This window comes from Peromyscus californicus, unplaced genomic scaffold, assembly GCF_007827085.1.
Source record: "Peromyscus californicus insignis strain IS unplaced genomic scaffold, ASM782708v3 Scaffold_16__1_contigs__length_79575227, whole genome shotgun sequence".
NCBI lineage: Eukaryota > Metazoa > Chordata > Mammalia > Rodentia > Cricetidae > Peromyscus > Peromyscus californicus.
This window is the reverse complement of record NW_026294458.1, coordinates 27,875,552-27,897,746: the sequence shown is the minus strand read 5'-3', so window position 1 is coordinate 27,897,746 and position 22,195 is coordinate 27,875,552. Positions and strand designations below refer to the sequence as shown.

Sequence of the window (22,195 nt, the reverse complement as noted above, 5' to 3'; positions counted from 1 at the left end):
TCCTTTTTCAAGTTTATTATGCTAAAAATATATAAAATACACTGAATAGTGGTGCTCTAGACTGCTCCTTTGGTTGACCCCACTGTGACAGACGCTACAACAGATGCCTAGTAACCCAGGAGAGATCGAGAAGGAAGAACAAATTCCCAAGGTATTTCCACTGGTCTTCTATGACACATCTAGAAAGTAAACCAGGTTCAGATAGGTGTGTGAGTGGAGATAACCTGCACGGGTCCCGGCACCAAAGACCCCCTTGAGGACAAGCATGTAGCTCCTGGTCCACAGCTGTCACAACGGTGTGAGTATCTGGAAGTCTGGAAGGATGTCAGCGACCTTCCGACGGAGTTGCTCTCGCCGTTCTTCCTTCACTCTTTCTTCTTTTGTAAATTTCACAAACGCCTTCCATGTCCGGAGTGCGACACTGAGGATCTTCCTGTCAGAGAAGGAGGGAGAGGTGGAAATCAATGGCAAATCCGACAGGACACAGTGCTATTAAAAAGAATAGATGGGATGGCTGTGTGGTAAGTTGACATTTGCACAGAGAACCCGGCGCTGACAGTACAAGCTTTGAGACGCCTCGGTGGATCTGGTCACAGCCTGTATATTGACCAACCGGGACCAGGAATTCTGACGGGCTTGGGCAGACAGCAGTCAAGGTAAAGACACTGACGTGCCTGGATCCGGAAGAGCTCAGGGCACCCAGGCCTTAGCGCTTACATAATTTAGAGCTTGACTGGTGAGCGCATCGCCAACTGTAACAGAAAACATCTGGAATTCAGTTGAGAACGAAGATGTACACACCAAATGTGGAAAGATGATGGGGGGTCCCAGGTTGAAATGGAGTGCTGTCTTGGGGAAGCATGCCTGCCTTTTCAGGACTGACCAGTGTCTACACCAGCTGTGCACTGGGGACGATGAGGTGAGGTCTGATAGTCTCTGCCCTGTTAGGCAGAGGCAGTGCTGAGGGAAGGGTCGGGGGCAGAGAAACTCAGGTGCTGTCCAGTCTCAGGGTGAGGATCGTCTGAGGTGCTAAAAGGCAGCAGAACTGAATCGGCTATTCCTGAAGAGAGCAGGCCTTGGGGAAAGGTGGGGAGTCACACAGTTACAAACTGGAACACAAGCACAGGGTTGCTGAGGCTGTTTGTAAAACTGGACGCAGTGATGATACTTGTTCTGGCCTCTTAGCCAGCTAACGATGCCCCAGACTGCACCAGTCATTAATTTATGGCTGTTGGTTGGTTGATGTTTTGGATAATGTTGACTTCTGTTGGTGAAAACATTACTTTAAAAACCTAAGAAGGTCCCAATGAGCAGAACCGCTTCACTGCGTTCAATTCCTCTCCACTCAGCCCACCACTGAGAACTTCCTGTGGTTGTCTCTAGGGCCCACCCCAGGCTTGACTTGGCCCTCCCACCCTCCCACCCTCCCTCCCTCCCTCCCTCCCTCCCTCCCTCCCTCCCTCCCTCCCTCCCTCCATCCCTCCATCCCTCCATCCCTCCATCCCTCCCTCCATCCCTCCCCTGCTGTAATACAGATTCTCTCTCCTAACTATACTCCAGGCTTTCTGACTTCCACATTGGCTCCTCTTATTCTACCCTCCTGAAGTCTCCGCTTGCTCTAGGGCAATAAGCAGAGCAAAGAAATGGACAGACACACGGAGGCAGGCTCCTGGTCAGTGGGGGACGTCTGAGCAGAGCTGAACAATGTAAAAGATGAGACTATTTGCCTTTAAGCCGAGGTGGAATTGCTGCCTCTTAGGGGCAGAATAGGAGGCCAGTGGGGCAGGAACAGAGGAGCCAGGAACAAGGAACAGAGTGGAAAAGAGACACAGTCATATCAGTGCTTCTGCACCAAGAGGAGCACTTCATTTCTTGAGGATTGCATAGTTTTCCTATACTGACTTCAGAGCCTGAAAGGGAACGCTGTCCTGCTGTTACAGCTTCCAAATGACAGCGAGGAAGGAAAATGGGAAGGGAGACGTGTCAAGAGCGGGGTGATTTAAGCAGGAAACCCCTGTGCAGAGTCCAGGGAGCTGCCTGCTGTGTGTTATTTGTACATGGGGGTGCAGGCTGTTCCCCTGTTAGAAAATGAAATCATGATATCACTCCCCCAGGGTCATTACAGTCACCATAAGACATGGTCTGTGCTAAAACCCCAAATGAACCCCTGGGCTGAGGAAGACGGACAACTGAGGCAGATAAAAGGCGGCTGGATGCACATTCACAGCGGCATCAAACTCAGCACACCCAGCAGCTGTGACTGGGCTGAGCAGTGCATTAGTCCACTACTGTTTCCTTGTTCGGGCTTCACAACAGCCCAGAGGGAAATTCTGTTCTCACTCATTTTCAAGATGTTTTAAATTCTACAGGCCTTATCTTTTATTACATTTGTTTGTTTATTGTGCATTGTGGGTATGTGTGTACATGGTGTGCACATGCCACATGGTGTCATCAGTCTCGGTGGCAGGCACCATTACTCACTAGGCCATCTTGCTGAACCTTTAACAGAAGATTTAAAAGGTAATGAATCCAGAGTCACATGACCCTGAATCCTAGCCTTCCTCTAAAGTGGATGCACTTATTCAAAGGTAAGTCCCCTGAATACTGTCACTGCATAGTCATATTTATTTAGACCAAATTATAACACACGTGTTAGTCCATTCCCAGCCCACTGATTCCAATACATTCTAATACACTCAGAACAGACAGGTTTTGCTAGGAGTGGGTGTCCTGGTGTATCAAGATGTGCAAGAGATGTGCATACACACAGTGAAAATACAGCACCCCAAAATGAGTGTGAGGCAGGGAGGAGAGGGCGACTCCACACCTCACAAGCCTCCATGTCTCAGAGGGATCGCTCTAAGCACGAACTGTGCTTCTCAGGAGTGACACTTGACCATCACAGAGAGCTTCCTGGCTACTCTCAGAACATTTCTGTACAAATGCTTAGGAAAGTTCTAGTGAGAGAACACATATATACTCATTTTCATTTGTGTGGATTACGTTATTTCTCAACAAATAAGACCTAATTGTATTTTAAACATTAGCTAATAATACAACATCTATGCACAGAATTCAAAACAAGGAAAAGCTACACTGTAGTGCTGAAGGCGACATACTTAGGAGGGGAGCAAGGAAGTGTTCACTGTACAAGTCAGTAGATTCATTTAGCGGTAGGAGGGACTTGTGATTAGGAAGGGCCTGTGCAACAATGATGTTCCACCTTGACCTCAGTTGTGGTGACATGGGTGACTAATAATTACTGTCTTTGTATGGTTTACACACTTTAAAATTTTGTGCTATGTTTCACAATGTTTAAAAAGGCAAACAAAAATGAAGCTCTGTGTTAACGGTACTTGTTGCTCTTGCAACAAGTTTTGGTTTCTAGCACCCACATGGTGCCTCACAACCACTTCTAACTGCAGTTCCAGGGGATCCTATGCCATCCTCTGACCTCTGTGGACACCAGGCATGCATGTGGTACACATGCATTTGCACAGGCTCGCCCTCTCACACACATTAAGAAAATAAAACTGTGTGACTAATAAGGAACACATTTGCTTATATGTCCCATTTGCTCACATTTGGTCCCTGGCAGCCCTAGGTGGATAGCACAGGCCTCCTCCTCATTTGAAAGTTGGTTTCCTGTGCTGCTCTCACCCGTGTGAATTGGGAGAGCCCAGCTCTCCTAGCTTGCACCTCATGTTTTCACAGAGCAGCAGTGAGTATGTTACAGACAGCTGGGGAGTCAGTGAGCTTGAGAGCACCAGTCTTACCTGTCACAATGTTCTGCTGCAGTCTCAAGTTTTCCCTGGGATTCGATCTTCAGATCCCTGACCATGCTAAACCATGCTCTGAAAACCTTCTTCTGCAGTACGTGGACATAGAGTTTTCTTACTTCTTTCTCCAGATCATTGACATACTAGTGAGTGAAGACACAAGTAAAAATGAGACAAATAGTAAACAATAGAGTGAAAAAACAAAACAAAAAACAAACTAGAGAGAACCGAAACAGAACATACACAGCGAAGTAATAAAGGATGCCAAAGGCTGAGAGAGAACAAGGCAGCCAAGGTATATCTTCTGCCGTGTGCTATAACAGTAACAGCAATTCAGGAGCACAAACAGGTGTAAGATTGACAGGGGAGGTTTCCAAAATCAACCTAAGTACTGTGTGACAAAAAAACCAAGGACTATAAAAAACAAGTCAAAGTAAGGATTCATTATAATATAAACACATTCGCTTTCTGGGAAAAGTGACATGTGCTTGGGAATCTATACTAACCAAAGTTGATAACATTCCAAAGGGAGGAACTGGATTCATGGCTCTATGTTTTGAAAAACAAAAGTGAGTATAGCATTATGAAGGCCATTTAGTTTTTTATGGGGAGTTGAGCAGGGAGATGGGTTATTTAGTTTTGGTCTTCTGAGGCAAGGTCTCACTATATACACTAGACTAGCCTTGAATTCATGGCAGTCTTCCTGCCTCAGCTTCCCAAGTGCTGGGATCACAGGCATATGTCAGCACACGTGGCTCAAGGAGATGCATTTAGAGTCCCTTCCCTGTGGCCTTACCTGGAGCCAGCCTCGGATGATTCTTCTACACAACAGTTGGGAATACAACTGATCAGCCTGGGCTGTCCTTGTAGCCAGAGTTTCCTGGCTGTACTGGAACCAACTGATCAGGCATTTTCTTTGTAGTGCCAAAGAGTAATGTTCTTCTGCTACCTGGAAACGTTTTTAATGAAAAGAGGAATTTATTCCTTAAATTTTAAATCCCTTAAGGGAACATACATAACTAGGGAAATGGTACTACATAGCAGGTTTAGTAGTTCCTGGACAAGAATCATCTTGAGTTGCCTATAGTCTATGTCCTAAGAGACTGTGGCTGTTGGCCTTATTCTGTGGAGGCCGCAGATTCACATCATGCACGTTCGTTCAGTCCTGACTCGCTGGAGGCTGCAGACACTGGCTGGCTGTGGAAATGGAATGAGCACTTTCCACGACATCACTTCATGTCTGCTAACCTCTGGACTGGGTGGCTGGCAGTGCTCTTAGTTTGCTCTCCTGGAACTTGGACAGCAAGTCCATAACAGATGGCTCTTTATTATGTCCTTAACCACTGTCTAATTGAGGAAATGCCGATACTTTCAATTAGTTTTGTAGAATGAACTGTCACCAGGATTGAAATTTAGACATTATCAATAAACCACAAAACCATTGATTCAAAAATAACATGATGAATATTTTAATGTCTTACCAATTTAAGTGGCTGAGAATATCATCCCAAACAAATACAAGTCAGCTTTTATGTATGAAAAAGAGACTGTTATGTTCCTGTGACAGGAGAAAAGACCCTTCTCTTTGTAGACCTCTCTAGACAGTGACACATTTCCCTAGGTTTCATCTAGCCACCTGCACTGTGAACAAGTTTATTCAAGCAGCTCTCCCGGAAATGGTATTTACTGGCCATCAGGGCCATCACGGGATTTGTGACACATCTAAACCTAGCAGCCAAAGGCAGAATAACGCTGCATCTGTTTTGAACTTCTTGGTCATTGACTTGAACGCCCCGTTCTATGTCCTGGGTAAGTTTATTTAGGAATTGGAGACATGTCATTGGTGTTAGATTTCAAGGATCCCTGTGGCAGAGTGAGATTGCCGTACTTAAAAACAGCATTATGTACTCTTTGCAATGTGATTTCGCAGCACCTTGCGATGGAGTAAATGGAGCCTCATCCCTTCTGAGTGACCTTGAGCCTGGCCTTACGACTGCTCTGTTCAATGAACTACTAGTGGGCAGTGTTAGGTAGCTACTTAGATTAGCAGCCTGGAGGTCACCTCATAATGCGCAGCTTATAAAACCATAGCCTAGAGCTATGATTTTCACTCAAAAGAATGAGGTCTGAATATACCTTCCACCCTGGGAAGAGACATGACATTCCAAATAACCAGAATGTCACTAATAAGGTTGTCTATTATTTTCATTATTTGTCTGTGTATGTGGGTGCCCACAGATGTCAGAAGAAGGTGTTAGATTCCTTGGAGCCTGAAAAATCAGCCAGTTGAGAGCACCCAAGGGTGCTGGAAAATGAACTCTAGATCTCTGCAAGAGCAGCCAGCACTCAAGCAGTGAACCCCCTCTCCAGCCTGACAGCTGTCTTCTCAACCTCCAAGATTACTCTCTATTTGGAGGCTGTCTAATAAAGAACAAAGATACGGCCGGGCGGTGGTGGCGCATGCCTTTAATCCCAGCACTCGGGAGGCAGAGGCAGGCAGATCTCTGTGAGTTCGAGGCCAGCCTGGGCTACCAAGTGAGTTCCAGGAAAGGCGCAAAGCTACACAGAGAAACCCTGTCTTGAAAAACAAAAAAACAAAACAAAACAAAACAAAGATACACCACTGCCTTCTTGAAGCTGAGTCATACAACTGGGTGTGTCACTCACTCAACTGGACAGACCAAGTCCCTCAGGAGAAGCTGCTTTTTCTAGATACTTTAGAAATAGAATACCTCCTTAAAATGTGAAGTGGAACAATATGGCCTCTTGGTCATGGTACACTCCCACCCCTTGGGGGTGTCCTCCATTTATTCTGCAATCAACTTTACCCATGTTCCTACTGTACATCTTTTCTGATAGAGATCACAAGGACCTTGGAGAGAAGGACTGCAGAGCAAGGTCCTGGTGATGGACACCAGAGGTTCACAACAGGGCGTGGTCCATCTGCTGGTTAATTGCTAGGTGGAAGGCACACCCTGAGTAGCTCTGGATCCCGTATTTACGGTTGGGGAGAGACTGGAACCAAAGCTACAGCTGGCCTGCAGACTCCTGAGAAATGGGAATCAGTTGTAACGCACTGAGATTTTGGGGTTATCTATGGACTTTATCATGCACTGAGATTTTGGGGTTATCTATGGACTTTATCATAGCAGAGATCCAGTCACCCTTCTTACTTTCTCTCTGTTGTAAACCATGCCAAAATTGAGTCACCTCTAGTCACCTGCAGCGTATTCTCTAATAAAACCATTCTAGTTTCCAGAACCCGTTAAATTACAAGTATTTAGATAACCAAAGCTAAACTCTTATTCAAAACAGAGAAGTATACATACTCAAGCCAGTTCTCTTTCTGGCTCTTAAAAGCACCAAATTCCCTGCACCCTAACACCTGGCTTTCATGGTGCTCATGCTCTCTGTGACAGGCCTGTTTTCTAATTTGGGGTTTGCTATCATGATGGCGTACCTCAATGTTTTGCTTGCTTTGCATTCTCAGTCTCTTCCAGGGCTCCAGGCCTCTTTTCCTTAGCAAGACCTTTTCATAATGATCTTTAGCTACTGCTTCCAACTCTTGATTTCTCTTAATTCTCTTCTGTTTCTCTAGTTCTTTCTGGGGGGAAAAAAATTCCATGATTAAAAAAAAACCCTTAGAACTTCATTTAAACAAAAAGTCAATGAATTTACCATGTAACCACTAAATAGTGTGCCAATTATAATGAACTCTGGAATATATATAAATATATATGTATACACATATATATTTAAAGGATTTGCTAAAAGGGTCACGAAAGGTGGTCATGAGCTCTACATCAATCCGAGCTATGTATTCTTAGGTTTATTCAATATTGTTCATAGAAATGAGCTCCACTCCCCTCATTACTAAAAAGTCAAAACATCTACTCAAGAAAGAAATCAGGAAGTTTTTCTTATTATTACAGAAAATCCAGCAATGCAAACCTCCACTAGAGTTACAATGTAGAGCCTTGTATATAAATAATGATGGTCAGTCAAATGACAACCCTATTGAAAGTCTTAGAAGAATATTCTTACCACTGAGTTGTTTTTCTTTCCTAAGTCAACAGTAAGTCCAGATACAAGCTAAAAGTATTTATCATCATCACGCAGCCCTCTGTCCTGAGCAGAAAGATTAACTACCCCTGTGGTTCCCTGAGAAAAAAGACACCTTGTGCTTTTCACAGAAGGCATACACTTGTGAGTGGTGTGCCTGAGAAAGATGACAGAAATGTAACAGCCTACCCTGCAAATACCATTATGTATTTATTTTGTCTTCTAGTAAAAACAACCTGTAATAAAGGTCGGAGAGAAAAGTCTGCTGAACTAGAGTGAGTACAGCAAAGCACTGCTTTAAAAGCAGACTGCAGGCTGCCCTCAGTGCTTATTTGTCGGGCAGAAATACAACACTCAAGTTCTTTTTTCATTCTCTCATTTCGTATCAGGAAAAGGACAGTGGTGAAATGGTTGATTCAACAAGCTACTTTGTGTGCCTGAGCCTTCTGCAAGAAGAAGAGGGGAGAGCGGAAGGGAGGGAAAGAGAGAAAGAAACAGAATCAGAATATTTCGAACAGGAAAGGGAGAGCGTCCTCATCTTCCAATTCAATTACCTAGCTGCAAGTTCCTGAAAATGAATTGTCCACATTCTTTAGGAAATTACATGAAAATTACCTTTATAATCTTTATTTCAGACACTCAAGATCCTTCTTGAATGGGAGGCAGATATAAAACCTGTAGAAAAGCATTTCTTCACGAGTAGTAAAAGGAGGGTACAGAACAAATGGGGAAACAGAAATCGGTTGTTTCCATATGCATGGAATTTCCCTGCATCAATGGAGGCTTGCAGACAGACATCAGAGCCTGATTTCCACCCTTTGGAGAAGCCTTTGGGCTCAGGCTAAAGAACCTGCTTGGACGTACTTCTTTGTATAGGAAGTGAATGGCAGCTGAGCTGTATCTACTCTGCTGAGACACTGACATGGTATGATTTTGTTTTGAGAAAGCATTTATATTAGGAATCTACACAGTGGGGTTTTAAAGAGCACAGAGTTCCCTCAGGTTACAAAGCAACATTAAATAAGAGTTTCTCTCTGATTTAAATTATATTTTGCATAATTACAAATGATGTACAAAACCAGTATCTTATCTAAATGTTCATCTGTATCAGCCCCTTTGTCTTGAGGGAAAGGTCAAGGATCACAAGTATGTTAAGGGGAGTACAGGGCACTCAACACTGTTCTAACACTAATTTCTTCATGCTGGATCACGGAAATCAAAATAGAAACATGCTGGTATATGCCAATTGAAAACAAATAAAAGCAAATAAAACCAAAATACAACCACCAACAAAAAGTCCCTTTGATCTATGGGATTTCATTGTACACTCTATTCCTCACCTAGTCTCAATCCACTGGAAAGTGGCACCTTCCCTAAGTCGCCACAGAAAGCACTCTCGTCCAGGCCATGAATGATGCCAATGTTTCCAAGTCAAAGAGCCACTTGTCTCCTTCAGAACTGAGCCCAGTCATACTGTACTGGGCCACCAGCCCTCCTCCCCTAACGCAAACACTTCTCTCACTGTTGTGATTGTAAGTTCTCCTGGATCCTCTGGGAAAATATTCATGCATCCTAGGCTGTGGCCCCGAACTCTCATCTCTGTCCAGACAACCCCCTGCCAGGTTGAGTCTAGTCACTTCCAGAGCATTAAAAACATTGACATATTTGAAATTTAAAGGTTCCGTATTTCCAGCTTGATGTGCAAACTTCTCTATCCAGCTGTGTGTGCCTAACAGGTCTCTGACACGTCTATGTGTGTCTCGTGGGGCCTCCTCTGTATCCAGCAGCTCAAATATCATCTGCTCAGAACAGTTCTCCCATCTTGTTTCCCGCATTATTCTTCCCTGTCCACCTCTTTAGATGTTGACCCATTACCTCTTTTCCAAACTGGCACAGGAGATTTCTAAAGGCAGGGATGATGTCTGTCCTTACTGCTCTGTTTCAACACCCAGAGCAAAGACTAGCACATAAGCAAATATCTCACAGGTATTTACCCAATGAGCGAGTGTGTTTCCTAAACACAGAAGACTTCATTTTCTCTGATAAAATTACGTTTTTCAATAACAGATGTCAATTTCCCAGTAGTTGAAAGCATATTTATAAGCTGGGAGTGGTGGTACCCATCCTTAATTCCAGCACTTGGGAGGCAGAGGCAGGTGGATCTCTGAGTTCAAGGCCAGCCTAGTCTACAGAGCAGGCTCCAAAGTGGCCATCAACTCCCACCCTGAAAAAAAAAAAAGCGTATTTATATAACCATTAAAAAAGCTTGATAAATGGTGTTACAAAATATGCATCTGACAAAAAACAACGGGACTCTAAGAGAAGGTTTTCATTTCTAGGTCATGTTGTAAGACCCATGAATGGCACTCTTACTGTCTTATTTGACATAGCTTCCCATGAGGGCCACAGAAACAGGAAGCTGCAGCCATGCCCAACCCTTATACCCCTTCCTCCTGAATACAGATGGCCACTTTATTGCGGTCTTTTCCTGAAGACTTTCTTTGTCCTAAAACTTAGCATTGCATGTTGTCTTAATTGGTCTTTTGTCAGCTTGACACTAGCTAGAGTTATCTGGGAAGGGACCCTCAACTGAGATGTCCTTAGGCAAGTCACTGGGGCACTGTCTTAATCAGACGTGGGAGGGCCCAGCTGGCTGTGGGCAGTGCCACCCCGGACAAGTGGTCCTAGGTGGTCTATAAAGAAGCAGGCTGAGCAAGCCATGGGGAGCAGCCAGTAAGCAGCACCCCTCCATCATCTCTGCTTCAGCTCCTGCCTTGGCTTCCCTAGTAATGGTCTGTAACCCTGAGCCAAACCGCTTCTTCCCCAAGCTGCTTTTGGTCATGGTCTTTTATCATAGCAATAGATAACCAAACTAAGGCACATGTCCTTCCCCCCACACACAACTGGGCTCATCTTATATTCGGTATGCAGAGAAATATATGTGACTGTCCCTGAGACAATCTGTCATAGCAATAGTAGGGTTACTCATCTATCTAATTTGAAAATATGGTACCTCTACTGGACAGTCTGCTGATAAATTCAAAGAGAAAAAAAAAAACCCTGCCAACTAGAAGTTAAACCAGATTTCCCTCAAAGACAGCTAGCCACATGCAACTGACAGAGAAGTCGTAGCAGGCACTGGTTCAGGAGTGCCACCAAGTTTTTGTTGTCCATAGGAATAACATTACCATGGCCTTGGAGGCTGCGTATCTGGGTCAGCTATATGAAGTCTACAAGGAAGCCAGGAGCTGCTTATATAGAATATGATGCCTCAAAAGCATTAAGACCATGTGACAAACAGAGTGGGCGAGCACACTGTGCACAGCATGTTCACACAGAAGGAAAGGAGACATCCGACACACATACTCTAGAGCTGCAATCACTCTCAAGGAAGGCTCAGTCACAGCCAGTCTGCAGATGCACTGATCTCCAATGTAGGTGGTTACAAACTGAATGGAAGTCAGTCTACATGAAAAGGCTTTGTGTCTGTTGCTATGGGCTGGCATTTCTAAAAAGGAAAGGGTTGGGCTTGGTAGAGTGAGATAAAACACTCTCCTGGCCAGTAATAGTTCTTTCAATCATTTTTGGTCTGTTCAAGCACTTTGTTTCCAACAAGAAGAAAGCCGGACAGAGAACAGAACTAATGTCTTTTTTGTGAATTGATCTGAGGCATGTAATCATCCCCCAAACTGGAGAGACAGGCACTATTAGGAGGCATTGAAGCATCTGTTTACCTGAGAATGCAGAAAGTACCAGATACTGAATTGCTAAAGTAGAAATTTTGGTGAAGTGCTTGGTGTGGGGGTGGGGTTGGGGAGGGAGGTGAAAGTATACTACTGTGAGAAGGGTAAGGCTCGTGAGAGTGGTCCCACTCTTCTGCAAACTTTTCCCCTATGAACCCTAAATGTTTTCACAAAGATGATAAGGACACAAGAGGAGGTTTCTTGAACAGTCTGGCTGGGAGAGAGGAGAGAAGAGAGGAGCAACAGCCCAAAATCTGCCAGAGCATTCTTGTTTTTTGTTTTTTTTTTTTTTTAACTTTATTTACTTTTATTTTGGTACTTTGCCTGCATGTATGTCTGTGAGGGTGTTGGATCCCCTGGAACTGGAGTTACAGGCAGTTGTGAGCTGCCATGTGGGTGCTGGGAATTGAACCCAGGTCCTCTGGAAGAACAGTCAGTGCTTTTAACTGCTGAGCCATCTCTCCAGCCCAGCCCAGAGAATGAAAGCTCTCTCTTCAGGTACCACCTGAGAACAGTGGGGAAGCCCACACTGTGGCTCGGGAGGGCATTTTGGGAAGTCTGCCAGATGCAATGCCTCCCCACCAACCAACCGCTACAGGGAAAGGCTTGTAGTCACAGAGCAAGGAGGGAAGTGAGGAGAAAACAGGTCAGCCTCCACAGCAGGAAAGGAAACTCCAGAGCCAGAGCTGGGCGGCCTGGGACGGAAATGTAACCAGAGCAGTGACTGCTTACACACACACACACACACACACACACACACACACACACACACACACACACGCGCGCCTCATCACCTACTTACAAACAGTGTTACAAAACTGGAGGAACCGGAAAGGACGTGGCCTCTGCGGAGCAGCACAAAGTGAAGACCCAAAGCCAAAGTCACTAAAAAAGTGAAGCCTCTGGTGTCCATAGCAACAACAAAAGCCAATGGTAGTAACCACAGCAACAATAAACATCAAACAAAGCCCAATTCCTGCCTAGATTAACACAAATCTTCACACTAAAGTCCTACACACTTCAATTTCTATTGCTCTAAGCAAATGTCTGGCTTTCAATGACAATATATATGATATACCAAAAGATAAGGATAATTTACGGAAAGATAAAACAACCATCAGAACAAGACACAGATATGACAAAGATGATGAAGCTATTTTAAATATTTTAATATTTTAAACAATGTACAACAATGTTAGACACTCCAGCGGGAAAGGTGGACATCATCCAATGCCAGGTAGGTAAATGCAGCAGACATGAAAACCATAAAGGCCAGCCGGGCGGTGGTGGTGGCGCACGCCTTTAATCCCAGCACTCGGGAGGCAGAGCCAGGTGGATCTCTGTGAGTTCGAGGCCAGCCTGGGCTATCAAGTGAGTTCCAGGAAAGGCGCAAAGCTACACAGAGAAACCCTGTCTCAAAAAACCAAAAAAAAAAAAAAAAAAAAAAAGAAAACCATAAGGGCCAAAACAAAAGTGCCAGCCGTTAAAAATGAGGTAACAGAAATGGGAAGGGCCTTCAATGTCATCATTACTAGATGAAATAGCTGAAGAAAGAACCAGGCAACTTGAAAATAAGAGTAAGGAAGTCATAGTAACTGCAAAGTAACAAGAGAGTGAAAAACTGGTACAGTTGAGAAACCTAACACTTGCATGACTGGGAACCTGGAAGGAGAATGAAAAGAAGAGGCAGCTGAAATATTTGAAGAACAATGGGTATAAGTAGTTCTAAATTTTGTGATAAAACACAAAACTATATATCGAAGAAGCTTAAGACCACTAAGCAAGGCAAGCAACCTAACAAACAAACCGTATCTAGGTAAGTCATACTCATGAGGGTGACAACGAGACAGTCGTGAAGAGGGAAGAGACTCCTCAGGCCAACTGTTACAGACTGAAGTCCTTATGCTGAAACCCTAACTCTGATGTGTCATAAATGACCTGTGTAAGAAGCAGTGAAGAGTAGACAACCTCGTCAGATATTCCAGAGAGCTCTCTGCTCTCTCCCTCCTCGTGAACCTGTACCACAGCAAAGGCCCTGCCTGTAAGGACACGAGGGACTGAGGTTGTCTGGAAGGAAGGAAGCAGGTTAGACGCTGAAGGCCTCTGCCGCCAGGGGCCCGGCCCCACAGAACTGCTACAGTTCATAAACACGCGACCCGGACTAAGAGTTTAGATCTGTACAAAGAAACAAAGAACACTAGAGATTGAAGGCAAAATCCAATAATCCTATCACTAATACCACTAAAAGACAAGTGTGTAAGTCAGTTCAGAAAGGCACTGAGTACAGCCTGATACAAACAAAATACAATACATATGATGGAGTAACCTGATGGGAGAGAGGAAATGAAATCTAAGGATGGAAGGCTCTCAGATGATCTGGGAAGTCTGTGATTTGAAGGTGGATGGAGATTAGTAAACACGAGGCAACACTAAAAATATTCTTAAAAGGAAAACAAATAGTAGAGGAGATTAGGTAGGATCATAAACATGCTTATTAAAGTCAGAGAAGAGAAGAGAGAAATGGAGGACAAGTACCACAGATTGGGGACAGCATATCTTAATTCAATTATGTCAATCTCACTTTTATATTAACAGCATAAAAATATGAAAAACGTTTGCTAGAAGAGATTCCAGATTAGATACTTAGGTTGCTTTCTGTTCTGATAAACACTACGACCAACTTTCTTCCAGAGTGCTGGAGAGGAAAGAATATTTTCAAACTCATTTTGTGAGGCCAGCCTTAGTCTGAACCAAAGCCAAACAAAGATGATACAAGAATAGAAAATATATTCCCGATGAATACCACTTTAAATCCACAATAAAACAGTAACAAACCAAGTTCAAGATCACATTAAAAGTATCATATACAACAAGTAAGTGAAATTTATTCCAGGAATGTAAGGACAGTTCAATCTATACACATCAATAAATGTGATACACCATTTTTTAATAATAATAATAATAATAATAATAATAATAATAATTCTGTGATTGTCTCAGTAGAAGAAAAACAGACAAAACTCAATATCCATTTATAATATAAATTCTCAGTGAATTGAATATATAAGGAATACTCAAGGATGACAACATATGATGAAACACAGGAAACATATAACATCCAATAGCCTAACAGCTCCCAAATGAATTAACAGATCTGAAACAGATTTTGAGACAGAGTCCAGGCTAACCTTGAACTCATTATAACAAATCATATACATTTGAATTGATGGAAGTTAAGGTTCAAATTGTCAGAGAGGACATTTGCAAGAAAACAAGATGGATGGCTATAATGAACCCTCTGGTCCTGGATTAGAGCTGGAGACATCAGTATGAGTCCACTTTAATTGTATAAGTAGGAATGGTTATAATCAGTTGTGTATGCATAGCTTAATATGTTTATATATGTATGTGTATATCATCTACCCCTGCCTTCCAACATTCCAGAATCAGGAATGTCCCAGCAGTGACTTAGTACTCAGTGCCCAGACCTTCTTTTCAGATACCATGTAGAACTAAGGCATCTCCAAAAAGTATCTGATTCTAGGGCTTGGCAGTGAAAATATGAGAAACTCCAGAGAGTAAGGTGTTCAGAAAGCAGAGAAGGATAGGGGCACACCTAACCAGGAGCCAGCCTCAAAGGGCTCCCAAAGCCAGCCAAACCCACAATTTAAACAATAAAGTTAATAACAGTATTTTTCATTGTCCAAAGTACAAAATAAATATACAAGAATCCATAGTTATATAAATGATGACTGAATAAATAAATGAAGGAAGTGGCCAATTTTATGTACAGAGTTCCCAGTATTCACTGTAGATACTCCTCCAGCTAGGGTATGGAGCTGAACTGTTCCTTCTCCCTGCCTTGAGAGAAGACTGGGACTTAACAAATCTCTTTCAGAGGATAAAGTGTGACAAGGGAAAACTAGAAACTACAGTGACGAAACCTGTTAGGCACTGGCTAACTCAAGTCATCAAGTAGACATCAACAGATATGCTTCATCTGGGTCTCATGTACAAGGTTGCCATGCGTTTAAGAGGGACCCAGTGTCACCATAAAAACCCACTAGTGCAGGGTGATTGTCAGAAAAACAGCAACCACAAATGAAGGGACACTTCTAAAATCTTCAGAAAAGTCAGGAGCAATGAGGAAAGACAGAAACGGTCACAGCCCAGAGGGCAGGCACTAAGGGGACAGGACAACAACAAAGTAAGTCTGGATGTTCTTGGAAAAACAATGTCTGCAGTAATGTGCTCATGTTGACTTCTAATCAATGCTTTATGGTGATCCTGGGTAGCACTGGATGAAAAAGACACACAGCACAATACCATCCTCACATTTTTTCTGTAACTCTGTATTAATCCCAAACAAAGATCTGTAAAGAACGTCATTGTATATATAAATTAGGCAGCCCTGAAGAACTCTGCACATGCTCATGGTAAAGCCTAAAAAAGAAAAAGACAAAAGTTTACAGCTACCTAGACCTACAGGCAGGCGATGGCCAATCTAGTAACAGAGAGATGCAGAGAGGAAAAGGCCCAGTGTAGAGATGCTAAGATCCTATAATAGAGAGGAGTTAATTCTGAGTGCCGAGTGCAGATATTTTCTCTCTACTTTGTATTTCTCAAGTTTTCTACAGTGAACAGATATGAGAGACACATTTGTTATACTGTATGTTTTTAAATTTATTTTGTTGCTTTATAGTAGTATGACCTCAAATTGTTCCATGATATGTTACAGGGTGCTTTATAAAAATGGTCTGTAGTCAGATATGGATGTCGACTTTGGCATACTGTGTCTCTTTTCTGGAGACTCATAACGTCTGGTAGGATGTCAAAAGTTCTGGGGAGTCAACTAATTAAGGAACCTTGCTTATCTTAAACAGCATTTTCCAAAACCATTTGACTACCGAATTTACACTTTCTCCAAACTGCTTACTATTTCAGGAGTGACTAGGACGACATGGAATAGAACACATGTTGGGAAAATGTGTTTCAGAATATCTCACCAGTTTTTTAAGGGAAGAAACAGCTGCTTTTAGAGATTTCTTATGTTGATTTAGCAAAGGATGGAAATGCTTTTACTGTCTCCAAAATCTATGTGGATTTTGCCTCATATGACTTCTTGACTCTGTTCTGTACAGCATCTGACACAGCAAATCCTCCACTACATTTCCTCCAAAAGATAAGGTCATGACTTCTCAACTATCATTTAACGACTTGCTTTCCAAGTGACTCTGAAGCATATTTTCTTCTAAGTGTTCATTCACCACATTTGCTGAGAGCATCCTATGCCCTCGGCACACCCATGGCCAATGCAATACTGAGTAGAGAGAGCCACCAGATCACTAGCAATGGGCCTCAACAGAGAGGCAACTGGCCAAATATGCTACTAAAAAAGACTCTACTAACCATCTTCTTCAGCCTCTTTTCCTCTCGTTTTCTCTCAAGCTGAGCTTCCTTTTCTTCAGCATCCTTCTTCTGGCGTTCTTCCTCTTGGGCCTTTAGCTGAGCCTGAATGAGATTATAAGACAGAAAACTCAGAAGCCTTCCTCTGAGTGGGAAAGGAGATCTTTTGTGGTGGGGCAGTCAAGTATCTACCAAATGCCAGTCCTGCTCCTGGACTATGAATGCATTTTATGAAAGGAGGGGAGGCCTCAACCAACATGCCCTGTAACTTAGGGGTCTTTGAAAGGATCTTCTCTTGCCTGGGAAGGAGGCACAGCATATGAATATGGCCACTCTGCTTTCATGCTAAAATTACTATTTTCAGTTCTTACTTTTACTTGTGAAACAGGAAGTCTGATGTGGTGAAATCTGGTTAGCCCACCGCACACAGAATTGTTAATTTTTTTCTTGTAGGTGCAAAATTTGCTTCTGACAGTGGGTCAAACTTTGGAAGTCATTGGGTCAGACATCTATCTATCTACAGTAGACTAATTGTGGTTATCTGTGAACCTCCCAATCTGCTAGCTGTCATTCACTTTTGTAACATTTCCTTTCTGCTCTGCTAATGCTGTTGAGTACAACCTCCCTTATTTTCCTAAAACTGAATTCAAAGGGGTAGGTCAGAAGCCTTTCCGAGTTGTTCTAACTCGACTGTCTCAGGAGGCATGGACAAGCAAGGTTCCAGCCTGTGCAATCTGAACAAGTCACTTTGCTTGCCTCAGTTTGCGTTCTGAATTCATTACCAATTTGTCTTCTTCTTGTTTTTTCTTCCTTTCTGCCAAGATCCGCCTACGTTCAGCTCGTTGAATTGCTCTCTCTTCCATGGCTAAAAAATAGTAACATAGTCCCAATATAAAAAAAAAATTATGAGGCCCTCTGTAAAATAAATGTCTCCATATTATAGTCATGTTTAGCATTATCATTAGCGTTTTCTTATAAATTGAATATTTTGACACATGGAGCTTATTTAACTCAACAGGTTAAAGATGTAACATCAGCAATGATGAACAATTTACATGCTCATTATGTTTTTGTTTATATTTTTTTAAAGTTTTCATTTTAAAAAATTTATTTATTTTAATGTACTTTGGTGTTTTTGCCATGGTTGTCGGGTCCCACTGAAACTGGCATTACATACAGTTGTGAGCTGCCATGTAGGTACTGGGAATTGTACCCAGGTCCTCTGGAAGAGCAGTTGGTGCTCTTAACCTCTGAGCCATCCCTCCAGCCCTGTTTATATTTCTTCATAATATATTTCTATTGGTTTAAATAAGACAATGTTTTTGGATGGTGGACTTTTAGTATATGAAACTCAGAAGTCAGAATTTTAATATATTGTTGATGAACACAGAAAAATGCAACTGCAGCTAACAAGTACTTGAAGAGTAGAAAAATCCCTTCAGTCTCACTTTAAGTGAGGCTACAGATTTTTCTGAAGTCACTGTCCATGTGTCTGTAGAACAACAGAAAAAGCTAAAGGTGGGGTCACGGTGAATACATTTCAGTGTAGTTTTAAGACCCAGGCACCCAGATGGGCAGGAAATGGAAGTGAACCAGGCATTTGGAGAACTGGCATCAGAACGAATTTGAGTGTCAGACTCCTGTTCTTGACAGTTTATTAAATATCGATCCAAAAGAAACAAATGTGCAAGATGGTCTGATAATATGACTGTAATCAGTCAGGGCTGGCACAGGAAGGGGGGCATGGGCAGCAGGAGCATTGAGTTCTGCTCACGAAGCCAGCCAATGGTGACTTTCAGTTCCTTGGGCCGAGTTACAGAGAAGAAAATTTCAGTCCAAGTTTTAAGAATTAATAAACTCACCAAGCTATTTCTTACGGATATTAAGTGTCTGCTTTGCCACAGAAGATTAGTGGCGGTGGCACACGTGGCAGAGGAGACTGTCCTTAAGGAGGCCGAAAGAGACCAGAGGATTAGAGGAAGGAGCGGGGAAGCCGTCTCAGCAGTACGGCTCTCCATGGCTTCTAGATTGAATCATTAAAGTCTACTTGAAAAATAGACCGGGACGCTAACATAGCTAAGTCATTGATCAAACAATAATTTCAAAAACTTATCACAATGAACCGGACATTTCCTGATCAGTGGGCAAAGGCAGCATCGGCTGCTGTCCTGCCAGACGGCTGATAGAGAGACACCCGATCTCTTCATGGACAGGCACTGACTACAGTGTCTTCACATGTCATTACTTCTTGCTAGGGTGGCAATTTTGCCACAGCTTAAAAACAGAACAAAACTCAGATTTACAAAACTCAATGTAATGGACAAAATACTCCCCACCATGTGCATATATACACACACGTGAGCAGAGCAGCTATGTGATAAAATCAATTAGTAGAATCACTAGGTGGGCCCTGAGGAATGCCTCTACTCTCAAAGCATTATTTAGTTTTTAAATAAACAGTTCCATGTGCATCTAAAATGCTATCAAACTAAACTATCTGGTTGTACACCTCATTACCAAAATGCTACTCTTAAGATAATGCATCATGGCCGGGCGGTGGTGGTGCACACCTTTAATCCCAGCACTCGGGAGGCAGAGCCAGGTGGATCTCTGTGAGTTTGAGGCCAGCCTGGTCTACCAAGTGAGTCCCAAGAGAGGCGCAAAGCTACACAGAGAAACCCTGTCTCGAAAAACTAAAAAAATAGATAATGCATCATAAAATGACAGACGAACTTGACCTGAATTGTTATAAACTCCTCAGTATTTGGGCAGTGATGGAGTATAATGGCAGATGAACATTATCAATGTTTAGCCTTAGCCACGACTCAGGCTTTTCAATTGTGTAGTTCCACCCCCCCCCCCCAATTGATGCACCTTTCAAAACTCTGTGTGTGTGTGTGTGTTTGTGTGTGCGTGCGCACAAGCACACGTGCATGTGCACATATACATGCATGTGTTAGCTGCGAAGGCACAAGGGCTGGCAAAAGGGAAGAAAGAGAGTCGTGGAGGACCCCTGTGTGTTCCGTTCCTCCCGTGTGACAAATCTTAGGTTTTCACCAGGCTTTACCACATCTCAAAGCCTGAGAGCTATAAGCAGGCAGTCCCAGACAGATGCCACTCCAGCCAGCATGAAGGCCATCAGGACAGCCTTGCCTTTCAATAACGGATGGGGTGCTGTCGGGTTCCTTTTGGATGCAGAAAGAGAATTTCTGGACTCAGTTCTACTATCTTCACACCTTGAGGAAAGAACAGATGAACTAGAAGAAAATGAAGAGACAACGAAAAGAAAAACAGTTTAAATCAATAATTAGCTTCCTTCAGTTTAACTGAGTTAATGATGAACTGTTATCCCCACACTAAAGACGGCATAAGGAAGACCCCACCTCGTCTTCTGATCAGTTCTCCTAAACCTTCATCACACACCAAGTATGTCTCAGTCACATCCGAAACTGTCTAAAGAGACTTTGGGGGAATCTAGAACTCCTATTCTAAGCCTGAAGGTAAATAATTTTACTTCGAACAACAAGCGAGGTAATGACCCCGGTCCATGGGATCCATGTTGTCCACCCTGGCTTCTCAGCATTAAACATAATCAGAAACTCAGAAATCCAGTCAGAACAAGCATTTTTCTCTTTCCCTACACTATTACAAAGTTCCTCTCACAAAGGCAGCTACCACCCAGTGCTCACTATATAATGGCCATCTAGGCGGCCATTTGCTTTAAATATCTATGTACACCTCTATGGGCAAGACAGAATACACGGGGCTTCTTGGCTTTGTGAGTGTACAGAGCACATAAAGCCCATGGAGTGTAGGAGCCAAGCCAAGAGACTCAGCAGCCTCTTCCTCAAAGGTGAGCCCCCTCCAAACCCGTTCACAGAGTGCTCTGACGCTGCTGACATACTCCAGAGGCCTCTGGCAGCTTCCCTGTGGCTCCTCTGCTCCTCTGGGATTGGACAGAAGGTGACTCTGTGCTTCTGTGACTGCTGCTGCACGCTCAGCTGCCCACCGGGCCTCCGCCAACCGCTGGTTTTCCTTCAGCTTTTGAATGGTTTTTTGCTGTTCCTCGAGTTTCTTCTTTTGCCTCTCAATCAGCTGTTGCTGGTAGACATGGCGATGGTGGAAATGCCTCACACAAACAGGCTCTGCTCCCTGGCTAGTGGTCCCAGGCTTTTCATGGCTACCAGGCTGTTCAGAGGTCTCAGCATCTGGAGTCTTGGAATGCTTTGTCCCAGGTGTGCTCCCAGAGACATCTGGGAGGGGACCCTGAAAATTGCCCTTGGTTGTTCTTTCTGGGGAATGGCTGAGCACACAACCACTGCTCCGCATAGGTGGCTTTTCCCATGAAGTGGGCATGATGGTGACCTGAGGAAAAAAATAATATTCTAACTCAATACTGATCAGCTGAGATCCTGGCTTGGTCTCATTACTCTTGTTCTGTTCAGCGGCACAAGTGCCTACACCTCAGCTAGTTGCCCTGATCTCCAGACCCTGCCCAGGCACCTCAGACACCACCAGCTTAGCTCTGTGAACCACTCAGGATGTATACTGGGCTCCCCATGAAGAGTGAGTGGGACATGGCAGGGCTGTGAGAGCTGTTGTCATGGGCCAACACATCTGCAATGAGCTGGAAGGAACGGCTTCTTTTGGTTTTATGGGAGAGTATTTCATGAAGTTCAGGCTGGCCTCAAACTAATGATCCTCCTGCTTCCTCTTGCCAAAAGTGCTGGAACTATAGGGGTGCACAACATGCCCAACCTTCTCTTATGATTTTCTCAAGTTCATTTTGTAACTAGACAAGTTTATTTCTTACATTATAAAACTTTTTAAATGTAAAATTGACCCTAAAATTTGTAGAAATCTGAACATTTTGTGACATGAGATATGTTTTTTCCTCAAGAATGTTTGGAAACTTTCTTCTTCACTTCAGACATTTGGAGGCTTTTTCTTAAGTCTAAACGTATGTATGTATGTATATATGTATGTATGTATGTCATATAGTAATTTTTTGTTTTGCACAGGTAAAATACTTTTTGTTGACTTCTTTTATTTAAAGGTAACAACAGTAAGAACTTGGTAAGAAAAAAGGTTCCTTTTAGCCATTTCTTAAGATCTGTTCTTAAGGCCTGTTCCGTCTCTACTAAACTCATCCTTAAATAGAGTACAGATTTCAACCCGAGGTCTGGTTTAGAGACTAATCTCCAG

General features: G+C 43.2%; 1 protein-coding gene across 3 annotated transcripts in view; it reads right to left on the bottom strand.

The window, feature by feature from the left end:
• Ccdc191 (coiled-coil domain containing 191) overlaps nt 1-22,195 on the bottom strand; it is a 65,171-nt gene continuing 42,976 nt past the window's right edge. Inside the window, exons 10-17 of one of the 3 annotated variants that reach the window (XM_052740728.1) lie at nt 20,895-21,355; nt 20,144-20,247; nt 17,773-17,855; nt 16,994-17,095; nt 7,240-7,383; nt 4,576-4,728; nt 3,777-3,922; nt 1-433 (exon numbers count right to left, since the gene is read on the bottom strand). In XM_052740728.1, coding sequence (XP_052596688.1) covers nt 289-433; nt 3,777-3,922; nt 4,576-4,728; nt 7,240-7,383; nt 16,994-17,095; nt 17,773-17,855; nt 20,144-20,247; nt 20,895-21,355 — 1,338 coding nt within the window. In that variant the 3' untranslated portion in view covers nt 1-288. The other 2 variants (XM_052740729.1, XM_052740730.1) reach the window with 2 other exon arrangements.